The 24,948-nt window shown below is 41.5% G+C and overlaps 2 protein-coding genes across 5 annotated transcripts in view; one reads left to right on the forward strand and one right to left on the reverse strand.

Annotated features, from left to right (window-relative positions):
- unm_hu7910 (un-named hu7910) overlaps nucleotides 1–6,040 on the forward strand; it is a 53,558-nt gene extending 47,518 nt beyond the window's left edge. For all 4 annotated transcript variants that reach the window (XM_080417287.1, XM_080417288.1, XM_080417290.1 and 1 more), the window contains 2 exons: nucleotides 528–661; nucleotides 2,470–6,040. In XM_080417287.1, the coding sequence (XP_080273413.1) occupies nucleotides 528–661; nucleotides 2,470–2,620 (285 nt within the window). In that variant the 3' untranslated portion in view covers nucleotides 2,621–6,040. The remainder of the gene's footprint in view (nucleotides 1–527; nucleotides 662–2,469) is intronic.
- Nucleotides 6,041–13,115: 7,075 nt separating this feature from the next.
- On the reverse strand, nucleotides 13,116–24,752 carry LOC308076836 (clavesin-1-like; the record flags this gene model as incomplete). Its single annotated transcript, XM_080417334.1, has 7 exons — nucleotides 13,116–13,197; nucleotides 15,629–15,825; nucleotides 19,042–19,152; nucleotides 20,290–20,464; nucleotides 22,188–22,306; nucleotides 23,641–23,811; nucleotides 24,651–24,752. The coding sequence occupies 7 exons, from the start codon at nucleotides 24,750–24,752 to the stop codon at nucleotides 13,116–13,118; spliced, it is 957 nt and encodes a 318-aa protein (XP_080273460.1).
- Nucleotides 24,753–24,948: the final 196 nt, after the last annotated feature.

Below are 24,948 nucleotides of genomic sequence, written 5' to 3' on the forward strand. Positions count from 1 at the left end.
GGGAACTGCGACGCTCTATTGTGTTAATTGTTTATGAAACAGTGCTAGTGCGGGGATGCTCCTTTCACTGCTGTTTCACAAATCCCACACAAAAGTCGTGAGATTTTATTTTTGCTTTAATCCATGAATCAAAAACCTGACCAGCACAACTGTTACTGAATAGAAGACAATTACCTGCCTGTACATCATTTACAATCTAATCCAACTTCATTTATAAAGCACATTTTAAAACGACCAAAAGTTGACCAAAGTGCTTCAGAAACATCACAACCAACATTTATTGTGGTGTGTGTGTGTGTGTGTGTGTGTGTGTGTGTGTGTGTGTGTGTGTGTGTGTGTGTGTGTGTGTGTGTGTGTGTGTGTGTGTGTGTGTGTGTGTGTGTGTGTGTGTGTGTGTGTGTGTGTGTGTGTGTGTGTGTGTGTGTGTCTCTGTCTCTGTCTCTGTCTCTGTCTCTGTCTGTGTCTCTGTCTGTGTCTGTGTGTGTGTGTCTGTCTGTGTGTGTGTGTGTGTGTGTGTGCGCGTGCAGATAAAGTTCTCAGTGATGAAGCCAGGCACTCATGTGTGGCCTCACACGGGGCCCACTAACTGCAGGCTGAGGATGCATCTGGGCCTGGTGGTTCCTAAACATGGATGCTCCATAAGATGCACAGAAGAAACCAGGTACTTATACCTCTCCTCTCCTCTCCTCTCCTCTCCTCAAGCCTTTAGCAACACATTATGTAAATATTACCATAATGTGGACTAATGCGGTCGACACGCTGGCACCTTAATCCCATGTACAACGCATTGTTTTTGTATTATTCTCGCACCTTAATCCATTGAGACCGGGGGCGCATCTGTGTCATTTTAAGATTTATTTGGCTTTTCAAAAATAGCAGATATACAAGCTCATAGCGCGGCACCGAGTGCCGCGCTATGAGCTTGTATAATAGTAAATAGTAAATAGCAGATACAAGCTCATGAGCTATGAGCTTGTATCTGCTATTTTTTTTTTTAATCATGGAAAATTCGTGCAAATCTTTGAATATATATATATATATATATATATATATATATCTGTGTGTTTTAAAGCGAACATTTTTAACTCCGATCTGCGCTTCTGGGGGGTCCCGAGAACAACATATTTTTGAGATGAGGCTCCGCGGCCAAATACATATCATTTTGGGGGTCCTTGACATGGAAAAGTCTGCAATATTTGAATAGCCAAATAAATCTAAAACGACACAGATGCATTCCCGGATTGAGTGGGTTAACTAGCGTCCAATCCGTCCATAGCATATCATGTACAGTATATATATATATCTGCTGCTGTGCTCACGCACCTTTATGTCTTACCTCAGGTACTTACCGCACCGGATAGATCTACCATGTGTAAATATGTAGATAAATTGCTGTTTTTATTGATCTCTCTCTCTTCCCCTTGCCCCCTCCCCCCCCCCCCCTTCTTCTTTCTTCCCTATCTCTTTTATGGAAATAACAAAAACGATGGAGCTTGCACAAAAACAAATTTCACCCAGTGTTTTACACCTGTAAACCTGTGATGTGACAATAAAGATGATTCTGAACCGTTAATACTAATTAGAGTTCTCAACGGGCATGAAAATTAGGCCCGGCCCTAACTGGGCCCTACTGGGCCGGTCTGAGTCTCGGCCCGAACAATTACCATACATTTCGACCCTAAAAACCCAGAAAAGGTGTCATTATATGCTTAAAGGGGTAGTTCACCCCCAAAATAACTTTTTTTCTATTGATTACTGACCATCTGGAGCCTTGAATTCATAGATATTTTTTTGTTTTTGTCACATTCCTAAGCCAATAATTTGATTATAATAAATGTGTCCCCATTGATTCCGGTAGGAGACACAAATGCATTTGTGTCTCCTACCGGAATCAATGGGGCTAAATTTATTATAATCAAATAATAAAGGAAGGAATGCGACAAAAACAAAAAAATATCCATGAATTCAAGGCTCCATGGGGTGAGTAATCAATAGAAAAAAAGTTATTTGGGGGGTGAACTACCCCTTTAATATTCTCAAAGTCACGCTTCCAACAAGCTTTGAACTGAGCAGATTGGACCTTCCGTTCCAGAGATAATGGCCAAAACATCTTGAAAGCGGCCACTTTCACCGATTTTCAATCGGGTTTTGGCCATTGTCGCCTGTTTTTCTTCCTAGTCACTGACTAGGAAGCGACACACTAGATACCTGAGTTCACTTTGAGCCGCATCCAACACATCCACTGCCATTTCCGTGATTTTTTTTTTGTTGTTGGAGGTAATAGATTTTTTTTTCTTTTCTTTTTTTTCTTCACAGAACCCGAGGCTCGGCCCGACTAATTAGCATAGACTTTGGGCCCAGCCCGGCCCGAAAACGTCGGGTCGGGTCCGGGCAGAATTTGAGAACTCTAATACAATAATAATCATCATCATCATCATATTAACAATAGTAATGTTGTGGTTGTCACAGGCACTGGGAGGAGGGGAAGGTGTTGATCTTCGACGACTCGTTTGAACATGAGGTGTGGCAGGAAGCAGACAGCTACAGGCTCATCTTAATCGTGGACGTCTGGCATCCACAGCTCACTGCCCAGCAGAGACAGACCCTGTCCCCCATCTAGACTGTCCCCCATCTAGACTGTCCCCCATCTAGTCTGTCCCCACCTTGTCCCCCATCTAGACTGAATGAATCATCCACTGACTCACTGCTCAGAAGAGACGGACCCTGTCCCCCATCTAGTCTATCCCCACCTAGACTGTCCACCACCTAGACTGTCCCCATGCACCTAGACTGTCCCCCAATGTAGACCGAATGAATCATCCTCTGACTCACTGAATGACTGACTGACCGACCGACCGACCTGTGGATAAACTGATACTCTGACTGACTATGCTTCCAGACTATGCTGTCTGTATAAACACCAGACAGACAGACAAACAGACAGACAGACAGTCTGTGTTTTGACTACTGAAAAAGAGAATGATGTGCCAATAGAAATGGACTGAACTCACGCTGGTTTGACCCTGGCAAGGCACTAACAGTAGTTAGCGCTAGCTAACCGTGGGCCGTGGGCTAGCTAGTGCTGGCTAGCTAACCATGGCTAGCTAGTGCTGGCTAGCTAAACATGGGCTAGCTAGTGCTGGCTAGCTAACCATGGGCTAGCTAGTGCTGGCTAGCCTTGGGGGAGTGTTGGCTAAGCTGTAATGATCCGTCACTAGCCATTATGTGCCGTCTTGGCTAGCTGTGCTAAAGCCTGGCTAGCTTTAAAGCCTGGCTAGCTCTAATCAGCAACTACAGTGGAAATCATTTACTCAATGACCTGTAGAACATATCGCTGTCGGGTAGAAAACCTTGTATCTCCATATTTCAAAGTTGGGGGGAAGAAATAGCCAACCTATGAGCTTGTACTTCTGCTATTTTTGCTCTATTTGAACATGTTTTAAAGTGAAAGTGGTTCAATGTGTGTGGGTTTTATGAATACTGAACCAATGAAGTATTAACAAGATAACTACATTGGGTTGGATGCATTTGGAACACAGGTTATTTTTTACATTGGCTGAAAAGTAACCGTTTTGGACATGCGAGGTTTCCCCCTGACAGCGACTATATTTATTATAGACAGTATTTCCAGGTGTGTCACAGTCGTACTCAATTTAAACTCTATGGCGCGACGGTGTTCTGTGTAGGGTTGGGATCCGTTAGCGGTTTTAACGATTCCCTCTCAACGGACCCATTATACTTAACGGTTACCTTTTATGTTTCCTATATATTCATTCATTATTTCATTCAAAGTTCATTCATACATACAGTGTTGCATACATAATTATTATTGTAGGAAGTACGTTACAGATCCTTACAGGTCTGTAACTCTGAGAGTGTACAAATGGAACAAAATGGACCCTTACGGGTCCATTTTGTTCCATTCGTACACTCTCAGAGTTATGGCGGTCCTTGAAATTAAAACGTTCGGTTCCGGACCCCAACCCTAGCTGTGACACGCTGACACTTAAAGCTGCAGTCCGCTACTTTCAACCTTCACGATCGCCCGCATTTCCACCTGTTTTAGCTATAACCCAGAGCTTGTTTGGGAAGGCGAGACACATCCCTGTGAATTTCATGCAATTACCTCTCGTCAACCATTAGGCGTCCTATGACAACCCTAGATTTCTCAATAGAAGAGCAGGGAGGCCAAATATAACCACCAACTGTGGTGGTTATGTTTGGTCTCCCTGTTAGTTATGTTGTATTAACATACACCTTACAGACTGACTAAAATCATGCTTTATTCATTATAAAAAAAGGAGCACTTCACCATTTCTGTCTACTCACAGAAATGGGTGAGGGTGTGGACAGTTCAGAAACCTGCCTACCAGTGACATCATCGATGGGGAATCCAAGCTAATGGAAACTACAGGCTTAAAGAGGCTTTATATTCCTGGAAAGTAAGCATGCTGAAATAATTGTTCTTGCATTTATAAAAAACAAAATATATACAATAACAAGTTTGACATCTTGTTTTAAATGACCAAACCTGCCTACCGATGATGTCACTGGTAGGCAGGTTTCTGAACCGTCCACAGCCCACCAATGAGTGACAGAGTGAGTAGACAGAGATGGTTCCATCTCATAATGAGCATTTGTGAAGACCAATAGAGTACAGAAGTCCTGACGTCACTCGTTCATCCCCTGGTTGAACGAGAAAGTCATTTCTCTATGGAGAATAACATTGGGTCATCTTAGAATCGTCTCATATAAGAATTGTGGTCCAAAAATAAACAAACTGTCTCTGGGATATTGTCAGGGAGGAGGTTCTGTATCGTTTATGATAGTCAGTCACTTATATTTGATACAGTCTGTTTCTGGCGAAAACTTTACTAATTCAGCCGAAGTAACATTATCGTTTTCTCACCGTCAGTTGATGTTTCATACCCATAAGAGTAAAACCACCAGGGTCATTTGTTTATTGTTGCAACACAGTTCTTATTTGACGCGATATTAAAGACGTCTATGGGAATTCAGAATGGTGGTGGAAAACCGCAAACCAGGTAGGATGCGTAAATTAGGTCAGATGAAGAGGAGGTTGAAAATGGGTGAAGTGCTCCTTGAATGATTGCAGCTTTAAGTCGTACATAATGGTTAAACTATTGAAGCTTACAAGTACATCAAATGACTGTTGAATGGTGTACGTTTTCATCCACTGTATTTCAATGGCTGTGGTACTACAATTATACACTAAACATATATGAATTATTTGCACAAAGTTTAAGTTTTTTTATACTACAATTACCTTTTGCCATTGATCTCAATAGAAGAGAGATTTGTTTATTTTTTGCTGTAATATGTGACCAAGTAGAATGGTTTTGAGAAACACGGGTGCATTGGTCATTTTTCTGCTTTTTACAGATTGTGAAAGTATAGAATGTAAGCTTTCAAATGATGTCATTCATTGAAATCGGAAAATATTTGAAGAAGATATGCTTATTTGATTGTTATTAAACCTCAAACCAAGAATCTGAGTAAAAGGCTCTCAAAGTTGATGTTTTTTCACACTGTAGCTGAAACTTGAGAACAGAATGATATATGTTATAATGAGAAGGTTAATTCTCAGTTTCTCACACATGCAAACTTTGATAATATGAACAAGAGAAAAAAAGGGAAAAACAAAAAAAAAAACATACCTATTTTGTTAATTTGCAGGACTTCACAATTGCCTACTTGTTTGCCTTTTCGCTGGACAGGGACATATAACCAGTGGTCGACAGTAACTAAGTACATTTACTTGAGTACTGTACTGTACTTTACTTGAGTATTTGTATTTTTTGCACGCTTATAACTTTTCACTGCACTGCATGTCAAAGACAAAGTATTGTACTTTTGACTCCACACATTTCTAGGAAGGGAAAAAAAGTACACTCCCTGTTGTCAAATATAGTGACAATAGCAGATCTGCTATTTTTACTATTATAGATTTGTTTTTCTTTTGTTTTTCTGGAAAATCTTTGAATTGTTTTGGAAAATGTCTACAGTTCAACGGAACAATGCATTGATATTAAAAAGAAAATGTACTTTTTCATCTGTAGCTCTCACTTGTAGTTGAGTAATATTTGACCATACTTTGACTCCAGTAAACTGGGGTTGAGTACTTTGTTCCACCATTGAATGCAATCACATGTGTAATAGAGTGGTTCTCAACCTGTGGGTCGGGACCCCCAGGGGGGTCCCCACATCATTTTGGGGGGGGTCCCCAGATGACAGTGAAGTGGCAATTTAAGGGCTTTTAAGACCTTTTGAATAGAAAACAAAAAAGACCGTTACTGCATCAAAAGTAATCAACAAACTATAAAAACTGGTCAACATTGGCTAAATAGCTGATCTACATCATTTTGTCAGCGTTGTGAGCTTGTAGATCTGCTATTTTCACAATATTAATCTGTGGAACAGAGTCAAACTAAATGTAATGCCTCAACTCCTACAATTCCAAGTGCTTGTCAGGGTGGGTGGTCCCCCAGTTCAAATATTATTATTGTGGGGGTCCCCAGTTCAAATATTATTATATTGGGGGGTCACCAGTTCAAATATGATTGTCTTGGAGGGGCCCCAGTTCAAATATTATTATTGTGGGGGTCCCCAGTTCAAATATTATTATTGTGGGGGTCCCCAGTTCAAATATGATTATATTGGGGGGTCCCCAGTTCAAATATGATTATTTTGGGGGGTCCTCAGTTCAAATATGATTATTTTGGGGGGTCCCCAGTTCAAATATGATTATTTTGGGGGGTCCCCAGTTCAAATATGATATTTTTGGGGGTCCCCAGTTTAAATATGATTATTTTGGGGGGTCACGGCCTGAAAAAGGTTGAGAACCACTTTAATAGAGAACCAAAGTCTGACATCACTGCCACTAGAGGCCGCTGAGGGTCATCTTAAATCACGTCATATAACAACTGTGTTCCAAAAAATAAACAAATCAGCCTCGCAATTTCACTCATTTGGATATGAAGCATCAACTGAATTAAGTTATAATTTATCCAAAGAGTAAGAAAATAAGAATCTCCAAACATAATCAAATGTAACTCATCATCACTGACGGAATCGTGGGCTGATTTGTTTATTTTTGGAACACAGTTCTTATATGACGCAATCTTGAGTTGGATAAAGAATGTTATCAGCCCAAGAGTGTGTCCCTAATAGGGGACATGGTGGCGCAGTCGGTAGCGCTGTCGCCTCATATAGGAGGTCATGGGTTCGCCGCCGGGGACGCTGGGGGCGTGTCCACTCCTTGAAGCAAAACATTTTTGGCTTAGGAATGTGAAAAAAACAAAAACATATCAATGAATTCAAGTTTCCATGGGGTGACTAATCGATTTGTTTTGGGTGAACTATACCTTTAAAGGGATATTTCACAAATTGGGTCATTTTATTGTCTACCCAGGCTTTTGGGAGCATCCCAGACAATTTTTAAGTTGCTTGATTCAGTATTTAGATATTTGATATTCATTTTATCAGACACGCCCCCTTCCTATACAAACCCATTGTAACTTCAAACTACATTTTAACCATGTTAGACTCATTGGAAACACCCGTCCTTGGTTCTGGTGACTGATATTGTCCTTCTAATACGTGAGGAGACCTTGTTTTTTCAATTATTGTTTTCATTTATTTTTATAATATAATATAATATTAATATATATAATATATAATATTAATATATATATATAATATTGTATAGGTTCGGGGGCGTGTTTGATAAAAGGAATATCAATTATATAAATACTGAATCAAGCAACTTAAAAACTGTCTCACAAAAGCCTGAGTAAACGATAAAATGACCCACAATTTGTAAAGTGAAATATCCCTTTAAGTCCAAGTCCTAAGCCTTTTGTTTTCAAGTCCTGAGCTTGTTGGAAGGCATCACATGACTTGAAAAGGCTTGAAGTCACAAGTCAAGAGAGGGCTCAAGTCAAGCCCTGAGTCATTGGCGTTGAAGTCCGGGTCTTTTATTTTTATTTGATCAAGTCTAAAGTCGAGTCTCGAGTCCCAAGTCTCAAGTCCACACCTCTGTGAGAAGCAGACACATTTATGAATGAAGAGCTCATAAACATACAGGTGTAAATGTAGATTTAATCTGTACATTCATTGACAGTAAAGAGTGTTTTTACAGTATAGAGGAGGTCAGATACATGAGACCAGTCACACACTGCAGTTTATATGACGACCTCAGCGAGGACTTTCATCCCACAATGATCAAACTGCTCCTTCCAGTTACTAAACAATCAAAAGTGGGAGATTAAGTAGTGACTAGTTTTAAACATTCACTGACCTCATAATTAAAACGGTTTATGCTTCTGGTCATCTTTCCACAAGCAGGTGAAATGTATCTGACTGCCAGTGAGAAGTAAATACATCATTAAAGGGATAGTTCACCCCCAAAAATGACTAGTTTTCCTATCGATTAGTCACCCCATGGAGACTTGAATTCATGGATATTTTTTTTGTTTTTGTCGCATTCCTAAGCCAATAATTTGATGACCGGCAGCGGTCAAAGGAGACTCTTTGTGTCTCCTACCGGAACCTCAAATATCCATGAATTCAATTCTCCATGGGGTGACTAAGTGAAAGAAAAAAAAGCATTTTTTTGGGTGAACTATCCCTTTAAATCTTCACTGTCAGACTGAAACCTTGTAAGTCCAAAACTGCTACTTTTTTTCGGGTAATGTAAAAAAGGAGAACAAATAAATAAAATCTGTGTTCCAATGGATCCAATGTAGTTGTTATTTAGTCACAAGCTCGTGTTAATACTTTGCATTGATTCAATATTCATAAAACCCACTCACTAGTGGTGTAAAGTAACTGAGTACATTTACTCAAACACTGTACTTAAGTACAGTTTTGAGGTATTTTTTACTTTACTGGAGTATTTCCAATTTTCAGTACTTTTGCTCCTACTCCACTACATCTCAGAGGCAAAAGTTTTACTTTTACTCCACTACAATTATTTGAAAACTTTAGTTACTAGTTACTGTGTAAATTTTGATTATTATTACAAAACATACATTAACCACTTCAGCCCTACAGTATATACATTACGGCCATTTGAAAATAGCAGATCTACAAGCTCACAATGCGTCGTGATGCGACGCATTGTGAGCTTGTAGATCTGCTATTTTCAAAAGATTTATTTTGGAAAACTTGTGAAATGGGACATTCTGCAAAATGAGTACTTTTACTTTTGGTACTTTAAGTACATTTTGATGCCAAAACTTTTGTACTTTTTCTCAAGTAAATTTTGAATTCCGGACTTTTACTTGTAACAGAGTCTTTCTACTTACATTGCAATATTGATACTTTTACTCAAGTAAAACATGTGAGTACTTTTTAACACCACTGCCAGCACACACTTAACTACTTTCACTTAAAAAAAAAAGAATAATAAAAAATAGCTGTACAATCTATAAGCTCACAACACGTTGCGATGCAACTACTTGTGAGCTTGTAGATCTGCCATTTATGCTATTTCTTTTGGCTGATACTGTAATATGACGATGTAGTGTAGGGTGTTAATTTACCCAAAACTTAAAAAATAAGTTTTAAACATGGAAATACAAGGTTTCTCTCCAACAGTAATGATATGATACTGAATACAAAATAAAATGACTTGCTAGGTTTGTCAGATTACACTGTGCAATAATAATAATAATAATAAATAATTATAATCAATTAATAAACAAACAAATAAATAAATAAATAAATAAATAAATAAATAAATAAATAAATAAATATATAAATAAATACATAAATGTACAATCTTCAAATAAATTACTTTCATAGACATAAAGCTGCAGTGCAGTGGAAGTGTTGTTTTGGCATTCAGTACATCATTTCTATCGGGCAGAAACCTCATATCTCCGTATTTCAACGCTTTATTTAATGTGAAAATAGCCGATCTACAAGCTCGCAACGCGTCGGGCGTTGTAGATCTACTATGTTCACACGTGTGTTACAATAATGAAAGGGAACGGTTTTGGACATGCGAGGTTTCCACCCGACAGTGACGACAAATACTGTTTTAATACATTCAGTAAATATTAATTTCAAATGAATTAAAATGAAATGTAATACATTCTCAAAGCAATGTGTCACTTTGGCAGAAATTATTTCCATTGCATAACATGACATTGTATGCATTTTATGCATAAAATGGCATTAAAGTAAAATATCAGATGTGGCTGTTTCAGCTCTTCGAGTCACGTGTCTTTAGTGCACTTTTATTTTGAAATACCAGGTAATTGAACCGTACGTATGCGTTTTACTTTGAAAAACGTATCGGAGAAGTTGAACCGTCATTTCGTGTCGGCTTGTAATAAATAAGTTGCATTAAAAAAAAGAAAGTACTCCGCCAAAGTGACACAATGTCTTCAAATACTAATGTGAAAATGATACAAAAAACATGTTACGCTTTTAAAAAGGTGTGCCCCCACACACACAAATGAATAAATTAAATAAATAAATAAGTACATAAATAAATTAAATAAATAAATAGATAGATAAACAAATAAATAAAGCTCATGATTACATTTCAGTTGGTAAAGGAACTCCCCCGACACTCCTTATGAGATTTCAAACAGCGTAATCGCTGCCTTCCAGGGGTGAGTCGGGGAAATAAGGAACCTTATGGGTTGAGAGTGTGACGTCTAGTGGCCAACTCTTTAAAAAAAAAACACAAAGGGAACACAGAAAGGAAGCAAGGATGCGTGTGTGTGTGTGTGTGTGTGTGTACTGTAGCAACGAGGAAAGGAAGCCACATTTCAAACCGTGAAAATAGCAAATCTACAGATATTTTTTTGGAAAGTTTCTGGAAAATCTTGGCGGAAATTCTTTTTTCCGGAGTACTTTAACTCAAGTACAATGTGACAGAGCAACTTTCACTCGTAGTTGAGTAATATTTGACCAGGAGTAGCCTATCTATACTTTGACTCAAGTACTTTGTCCACCACTGTTTACAATGAAGATTATTTGTTGCACAAAAAAGGGCGAATAAATAACAATAAAAACAAAATAAACAAATATCTGTATCGGCTATCGGCCAAATTATTATTCGGTATCAGGGCCAGAAGTTCCAGAGGGGTGAATCCTTATCAAAAAGACATTTCAGAAACATACATTTGACGTTGGCGCGTTAATTATCAACAGGTGTGAAACTATACTGTACATACATAGTCGTTGTTCACATTATGTTGTTAAACAGCATGTGTTTTATTACAACACATGACACAATCTATTGGCACATTGACATTATTATTCATGTATGATATAATATGGTGAAAAGAGTTTGAAGCAGCAAACTGTATAATAATGACCACACGTTAAAGCTACAACCCGTAATACCCGCGATGACAGGGGGCTAGGGTTGGGATACAGACCAGCCGGAACCGGATGAAACCGGATCAAACTGGTTTTTATCACACTGTCAGAGCTGGTATGTGGACTTCACGTCTGCTATACAATTTACAATACCAGTTTCAAGGACCACCGTAACTCTGCGCGTGTACAAATGGAACCAAATGGACCCTGTAAGGGTCCATTTGGTTCCATTTGTACACTATCAGAGTTATAGACCTGTAAGGGTCCATTTGGTTCCATTTGTACACTCTCAGAGTTATAGACCCGTAAGGGTCCATTTGGTTCCATGTGTACACTCTCAGAGTTATAGACCTGTAAGGGTCCATTTGGTTCCATTTGTACACTCTCAGAGTTAGACGTGTAAGGGTCCATTTGAACCCCGCCAAGTAACCTAGAGCAGGGGTGGACAAATGGCGGCCCGGTTAACATTGGAATACTGATATATTATTGATTTCAGCTGTTGCAATTCCAAAAATGCAAACATGACCCGCTTTAATTACTTCTTGTCTATATTAGTACTGTAGCTTAATGACTAGTATTAAAATGCTATTGTCTTTTTCATGTCCATTATATTTGTATTTAAGTTCGTAAAGTTAACATAAATGCATTTAAAATGAAATAAAAATGTTACTTTTCTAATTCAAAAATAGCAAAAAATATATCAGGATTCCAATTCAAAAATAGAAAGAAAAAAAAAAGTGCTACTTTTGTGTGACATAGAATGGCGAAATATGGCATTCATTTATGAAAAAAGTTAAAATACGGAGATAAGACGTGTCTGCCCGACAGTATGCAATGTGGCCCCCTGGAGTGAGTGTGGAAATATAGTGTCCCTCTGCATCATCACAGTTGCATCACCCCTGCTCTACGTGTTGGGTGTGAGAACGACAATTCCAGTGTGTGGGCGGGGTTATGGGGACGTCGTGCAACGGCGTGACGGAGGCTCCTGTCACGTGTGACGTCTCCACAGGGCGAAGCGGGAGATTCCCTCTTGGTTGAGCGGTAGGTAGCCGTTTGGTCTCTCGCGCGGGGTTCGAATCCCGGGCGTTGCAGTTTGCAACTGCCTCTCTCCATCGGCAGAGGAAATAAAACGTACGGACTGTACCTTTAACATGTGGTTGTAAACGAAAAGGGGTGTGTGTGTGCGTGTGTGTGCGTGCGTGTTGAAATGACAACTTGTTGTGTGGCTAACACACACACACACAGTGTTAGTGTTTGTCTTTCAACACAACATGTACACAGACACACACACACGTCGCAAACGGTCCAATCCTGTCAGAGCGTAGCGCTGCTTAATGCTGATTGGCTGCAGAGAAATACAAATGGCTCAGTGACGGTGCTGTGTGTGTGTGTGTGTGTGTGTGTGTGTGTGTGTGTGTGTGTGTGTGTGTGTGTGTGTGTGTGTGTGTGTGTGTGTGTGTGTGTGTGTGTGCGCGCGTGTGATCGATTGTGATTGGCTAGCAAGGGTTGGCGTTTTGTTTGACCAGGTCAGAGTTCAGCTTAAAAGGACGCAGGTTCAAATCCCAGCTTTGCAGTCTCTCTGTGTGTGTGTGTGTGTGTGTGTGTGTGTGTGTGTGTGTGTGTGTATGCGCGCGCGCACGTTTGTGTGCACATGTGCATGTGAAAGACAAGATAAAGAAAGAGAATGGTGTGTGTGTGTGTGTGTGTGTGTGTGTGTGTGTGTGTGTGTGTGTGTGCGTGCGTGTGCGTATATGTCAGTCCAGGGCCAGTAGGGGGGCAGTACTGGTCTCTCTGTCCGTCTGTCTCAGAGTTCCTGGTTCCACTGCAGACTGAGACCTGAAACACACATTATTATTAGTAGTAGTATTATTATTATTATAGTCCATGTGTCCTCTGGTGTTGTTTAAATGATCTTTCAATATGTATCAATTATTCTTCTTCCCCAGTAAATGTTCCTAAGGAGTTTTGCAGTTTTACTTCTAACATTACTATTCCAGGATCTATGCATCTGTATTGATTGCGAACGCTGAAGTGGAGCCTACTATGAAACTCTGCTCGGCTTGTGAGTGTGTGTGTGTGTGTGTGTGTGTGTCTGTGTTCATGCACTGCCTAGTAGAGGGCCAGAGGGCGCCAGAGTGCAGGAATTTAGACACAGCCTGCAACACACACACACACACACACACACACACACACACACACACACACACACACACACACACGTCCGTAAATACACAATATTTTCGAGCTGCGTTCGCTTCCAGTGTTCGCGCGTCTTACTTGTTGAATATATACTGGTCCTCCAGAACATACAGCATGCAGACAAACATGTTGTCTTTGCCAACAAATGATCACATTGGGTGAACGACTGAATGACTTTTACTTCAGCTTTGACAAACATCTTCGTAATAATGATTTAATATCTGCTAAATCAGTCAATATCCTAATGTGATCTTGAATACTACAACAGTTCTATGCCTCTAAACAATGGCTTGGATTCAATTCAGCGGCACTTAAGTTTATATATTTCTCAATGATAAATGTGTTAATGGCAAGGAAATTGTTGATTAACTCAATCGATAGTTGATTCATCTTATTGATCAATCATCGATTAATTGTTAAGCTGTGATTTTCCTGAGAACCTGAATTTACTAGTAAAAAGAAATGCATAGTTGTAGTAGGACCTGCAGATATAGTGCTATGACATTGTGTCCTGAAAATGTTTAAATTAACCAAAACCAAAACTAATGATACGTCATTTAATTGTCAACTTTAAGGCATTAACCTCTAATGTATTTATTCATATTAAATGGTAAATGGTGCATTTATATAGCGCTTTTATCCAAAGCGCTTTACATAGATTGTGCATTACATTCACCCATTCACACGCACATTCATACACCAATGGCGGAGGAAACCATGCAAGGCACCAACCTGCTCATCGAGAGCAATTAGGGGTTCAGCGTTTTGCTCAAGGACACTTCGACACTAACTAACTAAGCCCGGGATCGAACTGGGAACCTTGCGGTTTCCAGTTCACTCTACCCCTGAGCCACTGCCGCCCCTATTAAAGGTTTTATAAATATTTAACCAATTGTGTCCTTTCAGAGTTACTAACACTGTGCACTAATTAAGTCCACCACACACACACACACACACACACACACACACACACACACACACACACACCCACGCGCGCGCGCGCGAACACACACACACAACCCCCATGGTTTTCCCCTGAGGTCCAATCAATTATGAGCCTGTCAATATAGCAGTGTGTGTGTGTGTGTGTGTGTGTGTGTGTGTGTGTGTGTGTGTGTGTGTGTGTGTGTGTGTGTGTGTGTGTGTGTGTGTGTGTGTGTGTGTGTGTGTGTGTGTGTGTGTGTGTGTGTGTGTGTGTGTGTCTGTGTGTGTGTGTGTGTGTGTGTGTGTTCGCTCAGCCGGTCCAATCAATAAGTAATCAATAGAGAGCAAACAGATGTCTTAACCAGGTTTATTTGATAGTTAAATAACCTAAATGAAGGTTTAACTCCTTGAACACCTTGATAGTAGAATCCTCTGCCCCCCCCCCGCCCCACCCCTCCTTTATCTTAAATATACCTTATGATTCTACTGAGCTTTATTCTAATATGTTTTGTATTGTACAGTATTGTATGTATAACTGATGAATTGTGCACAATGGACCACAATGTTAACAATTCCCCTGGGTATTTATCTTTTTATATTCTTTTGTGCCACTGTTTGAGCGCTTCTCCGGACAAAGACTTCTCTTTGTGACTGTATACCTCTTCATACACACACACACACACACACACACACACACACACACACACACACACACACACACACACACACACACACACACACACACACACACACACACACACACACACACACACACAGTGGTGTAAAAAGTACTCAAATTCTTTACTTAAGTAAAACTACCAATACTGCAATATAGAAATACTCTGTTTCAAGTAAAAGTCCAGAATTCAAAATGTACTTGAGTAAAAGTACAAAAGTATTGGCATCAAAATGTACTTAAAGTACCAAAAGTAAAAGTACTAAATATTTGGAAATTGGAAATACTCAAGTAAAGTACAAATACCTCAAAATTGTACTTAAGTACAGTACTTAAGTACATGTACTTAGTTACTTTCCACCACTGACACACACACACACACACACACACACACACACACACACACACACACACACACACACACACACACACACACACACACACACACACACACACACACACACATACCTCTTCATGTGTTCTCGTACGTGCAGAGCGTGGTAGGTCAGCGTGTACTCTGTCTCGTCGTTGTACTCCGGGCCCAGCAGCGTGCGGGCCCAGATGCCCATGTCGTACGGCGGTAACGTGCCTCCGAACTCCGACGGCAAACACTCCGGCTGGATCAACTGATGGAGGGAGTTCAGGTTGTTCCCATGGAGGAAGATCTGAGCCGAGGAGAGATGGAGAGATAGAGAGAGGGGAGATGGAGAGATGATAGAGAGAGGATGGAGAGGAAAGGAGAGATGGAGAGATGGAGAGGAGAGGAGAGAAGGAGAGAAGGAGAGAGAAGTTAAAGGTTTCATGACGTTCAGTTTTACCACACATTAAAAGTCTTTGTCATGGTCCTTCAAACGTGTATAAAAAGTTTTAACCAAAAATTCCACTCCATTGATCCATGGCAGGTGTTTTTCTCTCACATTTCTAAAGCCTTTTCAATTGCAATGAAAAAAGAAATCTTCGCCTGCGGGTGTCACTGTTGAGGGATTTTGCCTGTCAATCATCGCCTCTGCTCCGCCCCCCCCCCCCCCAAAGGAAAGGATAGGGGAGGGGAGGGGTGAGGAGGAAAGTGGGCGGGATTAATGGCCTGTGACTTCACTGCACAAGGGCCAAGCTCAGATTACTTTTCAGCCTAATTATTCAGAAAACCCCAGACCACAGAAAATCCACTGAATGTTCAAAGTTCAGATTTTTTGGGTGAAAATGAATGTCATAGAACCTTTAAGGACAGATGGAGAGATGGAGAAAAAAGTAGAGGATTCATTTCAGAAAACTGTCCCTGCTGTGAGTCTAGCTCTGGTCCAGAACGTTAGCAAGTTCTCTCGAACACTCCGTCAGGTGCAGTGCTACTCCCATAGACGGAAACGTCCACTAATTGTAATAATTGTACTTTTATACTCACCAAAACAAAGGCACTTTTATGATGTGTAAAGTTCTCCGCGGTGGGAAACGTCTCAGAACTCCACCTTTTGTGTAAAATCCACTTTTCGTCCAGAAAATAAAATATGTCCGCCAGACAGAAAATGTTTTATTCTCTCAAGTGCGTCATCTACACCTAGAAAATACCATTTACTATATCTGTAGGTGGTGCACTTGAGTATTAAAATGATATCCGTCTGGCGGACATGTTTTATTTTCTGGCCAAAAAGTCTTTCAGAGAATAGTCTTTCAAGATTATACGACTGCCTTTGTTTCGGTGATTAGCAAAATTGTTTTCTTTATGTTTACTACAGTTTAGACATTGCACGTTAGTAGACGTTACAGTCTATGCCGGCATAGCGTTGGAGAGAACTTGCTAACGCTCTGGACCAGGGCTAGTGTGAGTCAGAGAGTAAGCTAACGCTCTGGACCAGGGCTAGTGTGAGTCAGAGAGTAAGCTAACGCTCTTGACCAGGGCTAGTGTGAGACAGAGAGTAAGCTAACGCTCTGGACCAGGGCTAGTGTGAGACAGAGAGTAAGCTAACGCTCTGGACCAGGGCTAGTGTGAGTCAGAGAGTAAGCTAACGCTCTGGACCAGGGCTAGTGTGAGTCAGAGAGTAAGCTAACGCTCTGGACCAGGGCTAGTGTGAGTCAGAGAGTAAGCTAACGCTCTGGACCTCAGAAAATCTACACCTAGAAAATACCATTTACTATATCTGTAGGTGGTGCACTTGAGTATTAAAATGATATCCGTCTGGCGGACATGTTTTATTTTCTGGCCAAAAAGTCTTTCAGAGAATAGTCTTTCAAGATTATACGACTGCCTTTGTTTCGGTGATTAGCAAAATTGTTTTCTTTATGTTTACTACAGTTTAGACATTGCACGTTAGTAGACGTTACAGTCTATGCCGGCATAGCGTTGGAGAGAACTTGCTAACGCTCTGGACCAGGGCTAGTGTGAGTCAGAGAGTAAGCTAACGCTCTGGACCAGGGCTAGTGTGAGTCAGAGAGTAAGCTAACGCTCTTGACCAGGGCTAGTGTGAGACAGAGAGTAAGCTAACGCTCTGGACCAGGGCTAGTGTGAGACAGAGAGTAAGCTAACGCTCTGGACCAGGGCTAGTGTGAGTCAGAGAGTAAGCTAACGCTCTGGACCAGGGCTAGTGTGAGTCAGAGAGTAAGCTAACGCTCTGGACCAGGGCTAGTGTGAGTCAGAGAGTAAGCTAACGCTCTGGACCAGGGCTAGTGTGAGTCAAAGAGTAAGCTAACGCTCTGGACCAGGGCTAGTGTGAGTCAGAGAGTAAGCTAACGCTCTGGACCAGGGCTAGTGTGAGTCAAAGAGTAAGCTAACGCTCTGGACCAGGGCTAGTGTGAGTCAGAGAGTAAGCTAACGCTCTGGACCAGGGCTAGTGTGAGTCAGAGAGTAAGCTAACGCTCTGGACCAGGGCTAGTGTGAGTCAGAGAGTAAGCTAACGCTCTGGACCAGGGCTAGTGTGAGTCAAAGAGTAAGCTAACGCTCTGGACCAGGGCTAGTGTGAGTCAGAGAGTAAGCTAACGCTCTGGACCAGGGCTAGTGTGAGTCAGAGAGTAAGCTAACGCTCTGGACCAGGGCTAGTGTGAGTCAGAGAGTAAGCTAACGCTCTGGACCAGGGCTAGTGTGAGTCAAAGAGTAAGCTAACGCTCTGGACCAGGGCTAGTGTGAGTCAGAGAGTAAGCTAACGCTCTGGACCAGGGCTAGTGTGAGTCAGAGAGTAAGCTAACGCTCTGGACCAGGGCTAGTGTGAGTCAAAGAGTAAGCTAACGCTCTGGACCAGGGCTAGTGTGAGTCAGAGAGTAAGCTAACGCTCTGGACCAGGGCTAGTGTGAGTCAGAGAGTAAGCTAACGCTCTGGACCAGGGCTAGTGTGAGTCAGAGAGTAAGCTAACGCTCTGGACCAGGGCTAGTGTGAGTCAGAGACTAAGCTAACGCTCTGGACCAGGGCTAGTGTGAGACAGAGAGTAAGCTAACGCTCTGGACCAGGGCTAGTGTGAGTCAGAGAGTAAGCTAACGCTCTGGACCAGGGCTAGTGTGAGTCAGAGAGTAAGCTAACGCTCTGGTCCAGGGCTAGTGTGAGACAGAGAGTAAGCTAACGCTCTGGACCAGGGCTAGTGTGAGTCAGAGAGTAAGCTAACGCTCTGGACCAGGGCTAGTGTGAGACAGAGAGTAAACTAAAGCCTGGTAAGTAGCAGCAAGCAACAGTTGTAGTTCACACTGACAGCTACGAATGATACAAAGCTACAAAGCGACGCAGCATATCTGTCGTTGCGTAGCTGTTGAAGTGCTGATCAATACACTCGTTGATGCCAGAATGCGTCCGACGAGCGAGAAAAATGCTTTGTATCTGCCAGTGTGAATGCAGCATCAGAGAGAGAGAGAGAGAGAGAGAGAGAGAGAGAGAGAGAGAGAGAGAGAGAGAGAGAGCCTCTTACTCGTTTCCTGGTCTTGTCTTTGAGGAATGGTTTGATGATGGTGTACATGGCATGGATGTACCACGGCTGGTTCACAAAATGGATTCCTCCGAACCGCGCCGGAAAACTATCCTGAAGAGGAGAGGGGAGCAGAGGACATTAGGTTAGGTCAGTGTTTCCCAAACCTTTCAGCTTAAGACCCAAGAGAGAAAGGGAGTGTCTCTCTGGGACCCAAACAAAAATACTCTGGTGTCTAGCATTTTTGCTTTAAAGGAACACTCCTCGCAAGAAATGACTTTATATCTATCGTTTGCTTAACCCGTGACGTCTTGAAAAAATCCGCTGAAAGACATTTCCAAAATATCGCCATAGATGAAGATTTTTATTTTTTTTTTTCTTGTATGGTGATATTTTGGAAACGTTTCCCAGCGGATATCGGCTGAAGATAATCTAAATCATACGATGAGCGGTGTTTTGGAGTTAATAAACTATTTTTTAATATAGTTTTGCTGTTGATAAATTGGGTCTCTGATTTCAAGTATTTTCTTCATTTCTGGATTCTTCATGCACCGTTAAGGAATACTTTGCAAATGAAAATGATCTGTGTCTTAAAGACATCACAGAATAAGTAAACAATAGAAATAAAGTAATTTCTTGGGTGACGTACGTACGCAAAATATAAAATCACTATCCTTTTTCGTCAGGGCTGGTACGGCCGATTTTAAGGGATTATAGCAACTTATGCCCTATTTAATAGTGAAAATAGCCGATCTACAAGCTCTCTAGTATCTCCCCTGACCAAGGCGGAATTCCCCTGTTTAGGCTAGTGGTTAAGATGTTTGGCTTTCCCGTGCAGGAGACCAGGGTTCGAATCAATTTCAGGTGTTGCACCTGGCCGGGCGTCCCTTAATTCTAAGAAAAATAAGGGACGCCCAGAAAAAGATAAAATATCCCTGTATATATGTACAGTTTTTGAATATATTAACCACTTAAACCCCAGCATCCATATTCCGGGGGCATCATTAGCCAGAAATAGCATGATCTACAAGATTTGGTGTACAGAGACAACTCAGGTCTAGAGCCTAGCAGGTTTAATTGGTTAACAACCTGTATTATAATATGTATATGAGCTGTTATGTTTGAACTTGTAAGATGTGTGTCACGTCTTTTAGTTTCCAAATACGATTCCTTATTTGAAGGGACGCTCCTCAATGTTGGATCCATTTCCTTCCGGTTCCGGATCCCACCCCTAACCCACCACTGACTGACCTGCAGGCCCTCGATGGCCAGTTTGAGGATGTTGGGCGTCAGCTTGGACGCCTGTTTGAAGGAGAAGTTACTCCAGTCGATGATGAGGATGAAACCGTTGATCTGGAGCTCTGGGTTCTCTATCAACACCTCTAGAGACAGCAGGATGGCACGGAGGATGTCCGTGAACGAGTTCCTGGTGGACAGAGAGGGGGGGGGGTGGAGAGAGAGACAGAAAGAGAGAGATAGAGAGAGAGAGAGGGAAGGAGAGAGAGGGGGGGAGGGAGAGAGAGGGAGAGAGAGAGACAGAGATGGAATGAAAAAGAGAGAGAGAAAGGAAGAACAAAAACAATGACAGATAGTCAGTCAGATCCAATATCGTTTGTTTGTTCGTTCGTGTGTGACAGTGTGTGTGCACATGCCATCTCTACATGTGGGTACCATTGCAAAGCAATTGCTTTGATATTTGGCAGCTTAGGGTGTGTCCATAAGATGTGTGTGCGTGGCAGGACTACACGTTGCCGGACTGGCTAAAAGAAGAGCAAAACAATTAGTGGAATAATTATATGGAAAAGATGCTGTCACCTATATCCATAACTAACCTCGCGTAACCAGATTTTCCACCTCGGCGGAAAGCCTGGTATTCGTTCCAAACTGGCCCGTGTGATCCGGTCTAGCCACGCCTACTGGTTCCTGTATTTCGGCACTGCTTTGCTTTGGTTCTCCCTGTTAGTTTCCCCAATCCCCATTTAAATGCTGAATCGAGTATAACTACTAGTTTAGTCTCGCCAGTCGCTACGACTTGGAATAAAAGATGGATATACCAAACCAACTATTCCTATAAGCTAAACTACGCCGCATCAAGGGTCTTATTGGGTAGGCCCTGAAATTATAATGCCCTTGATCGCAGGGAATTATTTTTGGGTATCCTTGATTCCGGCCGCTCCCTATCGGATCAGAAACCCCAAAATGGTATTGATTCCAGGCTAATCTATAACTGTACGGTAGTCTGCTTGTGTCTATAGCGTATACAGACAATTGTGATCATGATCTTACATTGCATTTTTTGGACACTGATATATTTGGATTATGACATGATTTATGTCTTTGAGTGAAAATCCAAATAAAGTTTTTTTCAGTGAAGTTTCATTGTCTGTCCTAACGACCAAAATGTAGAATAAAGAGCTACATTTTTTTGGGAAGTTCGTGACAGTGTGCGAGTCCTTTTCTTTGATATTATCATCAGAGATCCCCTTCTGATTCAGTGGTAAAGTGCCTGCCCACCACTGCGGAGGTTGTGGGTTCGAATCCACTGCGGTACATCCGTCTTTGTCGAGCGTCTATGCAAACACAATTGGCCCGTTATCGGGTGAGGGAAGCCGGGCGGGGAGCGTGGGAGGAGTAGGACGGAGGCTAATGTGTGTGGAGAGGAATGTATTGGCATAACTACTAAATTGGGGAGAAAAGGGGGTAATTAACACATTACCCGCCAAAATATTAAACATCGTTTTCTATCCCCTTGCCAGCGTAATTACCTTAAATCGACGATCTTTGAAACGCCGTGGAAGCCACGTTGTGTACAAAAGAAATTTAAAAATCCCTGTGGGTTGGCGGAGGGATCCGTGTATCCACTGGAATGATAATATTCCAACCGCGATCGGCCATTTTGGGGCTATGGCCAGTTTGGAGTGTTTTTCTAAAAATCCTATAGTTAGGCCGGACGGATGTCTGTTTTTTTGGAATGACGTCACTGCTTCTCTGAGTGACGAGGGATCATTCCAAAGCTGTGTTAGGGCGCCCCTTGGGGAATTTTAATATATGCGTTCTCGGCGGGCAAGTGATGCATTTGAAAGAACGCATATATGCGTTCTTGGCAGGCAATGTGTTGAAATATGCATGTGTGTGACTGTGGTGCGTACCTGCCCTGGTCCCAGTTAGAAGCGAACAGGATCAGTATTTTTCGTCCATGCTGGTCCGGAGTCTCCAGGACTCCCGGGAACCCGTCCATCAGCGCTCTCTTAATGCCTGGGTCATCCACCTGACACACACGCACACACGCGCACACACACACACACACACACACACACACACACACACACACACACACAATATTACACTATTAATGCTGTTCTATTAGTGTTAACTGTTCCTTGAGCTCCACTGGCAACCTCTGACCTTAACTTAACCTTAACGTAACCCTACAACTTAACTATAAAGCTCTAACCATAATTATTGTAATATGAGCTCTAACCATAATGATTGTAATATGAGCTGTAAACATAATGATTGTAATATGAGCTCTAACCATAATGATTGTAATATGAGCTCTAACCATAATGATTGTAATATGAGCTCTAACCATAATTATTGTAATATGAGCTCTAACCATAATTATTGTAATATGAGCTCTAACCATAATTATTGTAATATGAGCTCTAACCAGAATGATTGTAATATGAGCTCTACCCATAATGATTGTAATATGAGCTCTACCCATAATGATTGTAATATGAGCTCTAACCATAATGATTGTAATATGAGCTCTAACCATAATGATTGTAATATGAGCTCTAACCATAATTATTGTAATATGAGCTCTAACCATAATGATTGTAATATGAGCTCTAACCATAATTATTGTAATATGAGCTCTAACCATAATTATTGTAATATGAGCTCTAACCATAATTATTGTAATATGAGCTCTAACCATAATGATTGTAATATGAGCTCTAACCATAATTATTGTAATATGAGCTCTAACCAGAATTATTGTAATATGAGCTCTACCCATAATGATTGTAATATGAGCTCTACCCATAATGATTGTAATATGAGGGCACACCTTAAAGCTTAGGAACAGGTTCTAACCATAATTACTGCAATATGAGAGCACACCTTAAAGCTCTAACCATAATGATTGTAATATGAGGACATACCTTAAAGTTCTAACCATGTTTGTAATATGAGCTGTAACCATAAAATATGAGTGCACACCTTAAAGCTCTTGAACATGTCCATGTTTTAACCATGTTTTGACCTTAACGCTCTAACCTTAATGTTTATAATATGAGTGCATACCTTAAAGCTCTAACCATAAAGTTTATAATATGAGCTCTAACCATCATGATTGTAATATGAGTGCATACCTTAAAGCTCTAACCATAATGATTGTAATATAAGTGCACTGCACACCTTAAACCTCTGGAACATGTCTAGGTTCTAACCATAATGATTGCAATATGAGTGCATACCTTAAAGCTCTGGAACATGTCTAGGTTTTAACCATAATGATTGTAATATGAGTGCACACCTTAAAGCTCTGGAACATGTCTAGGTTGTAACCATAATGATTGTAATATGAGTGCACACCTTAAAGCTCTGGAACATGTCTAGGTTCTGCTGTCTGAACTGGAAGTACTGCGCCAGCAGTCTGAAGGTCTCTGATTGGTCAAACTTCCTGGCTCTCAGGAAGCGCAGGATGAAGTCATCGTCTGTCCGCAGGAAGCCGATGTCCGGCCGCGTCACGATCATGTCACGCACCTATAGGGTCAACAAAGGTCAAAGGTCAAGGGACAAAATCATATAGAGAAAATGTCCTTAAGTCTATGTCAATAGTCAATGTTTTTCTTCAAAAATAACGAAAATACCAGATCTACAAGCTATTTGTGAGTTTGTAGATCTGATATGTTTTGCTATTATTCAGAGCTTTTTTATCTACTGACTACTAATCTCTCAAGAACAGATTCTGCTCTGCGTTGGAATCTGTAGTGAAGGTTCGTCATAACGTGTACGCACTGTGTGGGCGTGGGCGTGCCTTCAGATCAGGAAGCAGGCCGCGCTTTACCCAATCAAATGTAGTGGGCGGGATTTACGTGTCCGCTGATCCTTCCCTACTCGAAACAAGCCGAAACTAATTTAACAATAGCGTCCGCGGAGCAGACAAAACCACGGAAAGATATTCACATTTTAACTTGCTCTTTCATCATAGAAACAATTGCAGGCACGCTCTACCAAACCAAGTAGGCATTGCGGGTGGTTTTAGATTCCACTATACACTTTCCCAAACGTGTGTGGGCAAAATAGCAATTTTGGGGATAATGCAACAACAAGCCCACGGCCACACCTCCAGGCGCAAATAGTGGAGTCGGCATAATGAATAGCGGGTATAGCGGCCTCAAAATACCGTTTAGGGACAGTGCCAGCTCCCTTATCCCTAATTCACGGGTAGAGGGCAGTAAATCACGGGTAGGGGGCACTGGGCAGCGGGTGCGGGTTTAGCAGTGGCAAAAATAGGACCCCTATAGGGTCATCTTAGAATCGCCTGCTGTATATCGTGATGTAGTGTATAATAGTAGTAGTAGTAGTAGTAGTATAAATACCTGCTGTATATCGTGATGTAGTGTATCTGGGTTTTCATTCAGCTCCAGTCTGGCTTTCTCTGTCGTCTCCGAACTCAGCCCGGCGTGCAGGTGGTTCATCATGGTGCCCACGTCACGGTCCAACCCGTCCTGTTTGACACCCGGTTTGTCACCTCACGGTCCAAACGGGTTTTAAAGTCTCAGATTTTTATGATTTGAAAGTCCTGATGTGTGGCGTTGTCCCAGATGTGTCCTGATGATGTGCGCCGTTGTACCAGATGTGTCTTTTCTCCCACACCTGTGTGTTCAGTATAATCTA

Source organism: Gymnoscopelus braueri (genome assembly GCF_963280865.1).
Source record: "Gymnoscopelus braueri genome assembly, chromosome: 21".
NCBI classification, from domain to species: domain Eukaryota; kingdom Metazoa; phylum Chordata; class Actinopteri; order Myctophiformes; family Myctophidae; genus Gymnoscopelus; species Gymnoscopelus braueri.